At 25.4% G+C, this 3,765-nt stretch overlaps 1 protein-coding gene across 1 annotated transcript; it reads right to left on the bottom strand.

Moving 5' to 3' along the window:
* Window positions 1-399: 399 nt before the first annotated feature.
* On the bottom strand, window positions 400-3,529 carry LOC124930433 (GDSL esterase/lipase At4g10955-like). Its single transcript, XM_047470775.1, has 2 exons — window positions 3,468-3,529; window positions 400-1,312 (listed from the first exon to the last, which is right to left on the bottom strand). Exons 1-2 carry the CDS (start codon window positions 3,527-3,529, stop codon window positions 400-402), a joined length of 975 nt encoding a protein of 324 aa, XP_047326731.1.
* Window positions 3,530-3,765: the final 236 nt, after the last annotated feature.

The raw sequence follows: 3,765 nt of genomic DNA on the forward strand, positions 1-3,765 counted from the left end.
TTGTCACATAAATATCTAAATTAAACACGTGTTTCGATTCGAAAATTCGAGCACTTTAAATTTAAATATTATTATTATTATAATTAATAATGATTGGTGACAACACCTTGATAATAATTAATATGTTACATTATTAAAAGTACAATATATGAAATGGAATAAAAACTTGTAAAAACAAAACAATGTACAATTATAATAAATACAAATAAGAAAGTGAATAAAAACTCACATAAGTTTAAACAATCAATATAGAACGATATCAATACAAATAAGAAAGTCAATTAAAACTCTCATAAACACAAACAATATTCAGCATACAAGAATAACAAAATACTCAAAGGGAAAACAATCCATAGATATTGATAGAGGAGATCTTGCAGTTACCATGTCCTAATGATCTTATAGAGAAAAATCTTGAGAATCAAATTGCAGGTCAGGTTTCCACCACTGTTGAAGTTTATGAGCATCTAAAGCTCCTTCTGCCTGATTTATTACGGTCAGCTTTGCTGATGGAAGTAAATGCAGTGGAATATCTGTTTTCTTCCCCAGGATCTTCCTCCATGAGTGTATAGCTGAAACCCTGGCAGCAATTCTTCCCCATATTTCCTTCATATCATTGAAATAACTTTGATACTCTGAACAGATCAGATCCTGTTTATGAACACACAGGTTTGGTTTCCAAACAGACAGTTTTTCAAACTTTTCCTCTTCTTCTTTTTCTTCTTCCTCTGTAGAAATTAGAATATGTCCAGTAATATTTACAAAAGTCGTCGTCCTTCGGATAACTTTTTCCAATGTCCTACACTTAATCTCACTTAACAACATTATAGGAGTAGTGTGTGGTGGGTTAAAGAGAAAAGTTTTTAGGTAAATTTCTTTCTCAATGACCATATGTTTTCCAGCAAGCATACCTAGAGCTGCCCCCAAGGAATGCCCGACAAGAATAACATTATCCTGACCAAATTCAACAACTTTTTCCTCTACAACTTTCATTGCGATTTTAAAACGTGATTTTCTATCAAGTTTATTAGTAAAAATGGCCAAATCCAGTTTCATGTCCTGAAAAAATTCACGCCCTTTCATCGTGCCTCTAAAGGCAATTACGCATCGTGGGCCAATTACGTAAACAGCACCAAAGATGCTTTTATCATCTTCGTCATAAAGCTTCTCCAATAGTTTGAAGCCAAAGAACTCCCACCACCGAGGGGCCAATGCATTTTCTCCATTTCGATGTCGTTTGTTGTCACGTTGGAGGATGTAAACACCATTAACTAAACACGCATAAATAGCTATTTGATGACGATCATCATCCCTAACAAGTTAGATGTTAGAAACTGAGCATTTAATTATAATCAAATTAAATACAAATACAAAATAAGGTGAAAAATATGTTTAAACTAGATGTCAATTTAGTAACCTCAATAGTTGAAAAATGATAGTTGCTTTATAAAATGAACAAACAACCGTAAAAGAATAGTAGAGTTTAAAAGTTCTAAATAAAATTAAATAAATAAAGAATACTAGATTCATATTTTTTTGGTTCATATACCTAAACTTGACCTAATTGATTAATTCTCTTTTTAAGGTTAATGATGTATTCGTATTGGTCCGTTTGAATCATATTATGGAGGAAAATATTATCTATTATAAAATTTACCGTAGTTAATTTCATAGCATTGTTGTAGGGTAAATTAAGTGTTTGCCTCATTGTTTAGGGTGTGTTTTTGTTATTATTATTTTATTTCTTTACTTGTTATATTAACCTTCTTTAATGTACTATTAAGTAAGATTAATATAACCTTATAGACATATCCTATGAGGATGATAATATAATCGAACCGAATTGTTTCGTTTTGGACAGTTTTTCCCCAAAATCGAACGGAGATGTGACGAAAATAATATTTGTGTCACCGCCTCGATTTCACCCCGATTTTGACCCGAACAATATATATAAGTAGTTTAATTTACTTTTTATTTTAGACTTGCAAAAAATAATTGTAAAGTAACACAGTTTTTTTTATTAATGCAAAACATATTGAATTTTTATTTAACATATAATTAATAAATTTTAAAATTAATTAAGAATGAAAGCATCTTAATAAAATAAATAATAAATCAAATTATATTGTCTTATATTTGTAACTTCTTTTGGCAACATATAATTATAGTTTTGTTGCGAAACAAGTTACATATTAGTGTTAATAATATTTAACACAAACTTAGTTGCACACTAATATAAGATTAGAGTTTCCAACTTTTATGGTCACTTATTATTTATTTTTTATTAGAATAAAATATTATAATTATAAAAGTGGATAAAAACATTGGAATATTTATATATATATATGGTAGTTAAAATAATAACAATATTATTTGTATTATCTCTATATTAATGTGGCTTTAAAAGTTGTAATGATTACTGGTTATAAAAAATTGCACCATTTTAATTAATAAAACATTATTCTCTCTTTAGTGACTTGTTTAACAACAATTTATTTGAAGCTTTTAATTTTTTTTATCAACAATCAATTAATGTAAAAAATGTTACAATATTTCTACTATTTAAAATTTATGTTATAATTTAAGTTGCATGTTCTCAAAAAAAATGTATTATTTATATTTAAGTTGCAAAAATAAGTTAGTAATGGACCATTTTTTTTGTAGTGAATATAAATATAGTTAAATATATAAAATTATCAATATATTTAATTATTTATTATATTTTATTAGAGTCGTAGATTTTTTTATAATATAAAATTTTAATATATATTTTATTAAAAAATTCTTTTATATAATTTTATTTTATAATTTTATTTTTAATTTAAAATATTTTATATAGGAATTCATACAGGTATTCTCGGTGATGATATTATGATATTGAATTCATGTCAACCACATAAAAGTGTATTGACGTCATCATGCTGACATCATCGTCATTACATCATCATAGACAAATTGAAGTTTTCCTTATTCAATTAAGGATTAAAAGACAATTATAACTTAAATTTAACTTAAATTGAAAGAACAATATTTAGATAAAAATAAAAATAAATTAGGTTCCGAAAAACAAAATTTAATAAAAATAAATTTATTTGATATTTGTTTAAGATAAAATTATTAAAATATCTTTTATATTTAAATTTAAAATTTAATAAAAATAAAATAAAATATTTTAATTAATAAATTAATGATTATAATGATAATTACATAATAAAAAGAATGAAAAAAACAAAATTAAACCATATCTAAATATTTAAAATGTCTATACAGAGAAGTTTAAAATAGTGATAAATGGATAAACATAGTAATAAAAGTATGCTCTCCATCAATTACAAATTCCCTGTACCATTATAAATAATTTCAAGAATATTTATATGAATATTTAGAGAGTAGAAATCCTATCACATGAATAATCTTAATATATATATATATATATATATATATATATATATATATATATATAATACCAGTTGTTATTGCGCAGATGGTATGGTCCAAATGAATCAAAGACATCCTTATTTGATTCCATCGAAACACTAGATCATGAAGAATAAATCAGCATAAAATTAAATATATTTATTGTAAGAATATAAAAGGGCAAACAAAATTAAGAAGGTATAGTTGACTCACATGAGTGGTTTAAGCTCCTTTGTGGGTTGAAACAAATGAGAAAAGAAATAAGAAATATTGAATTATGAGAGTGAAGGAGTTACTCCTCTTTATTTATAGACTAAAAAACAGGTCAATTGATCAAAGTCAATAAGG

This window comes from Impatiens glandulifera, chromosome 3 (assembly GCF_907164915.1).
Source record: "Impatiens glandulifera chromosome 3, dImpGla2.1, whole genome shotgun sequence".
Lineage (NCBI taxonomy): Eukaryota > Viridiplantae > Streptophyta > Magnoliopsida > Ericales > Balsaminaceae > Impatiens > Impatiens glandulifera.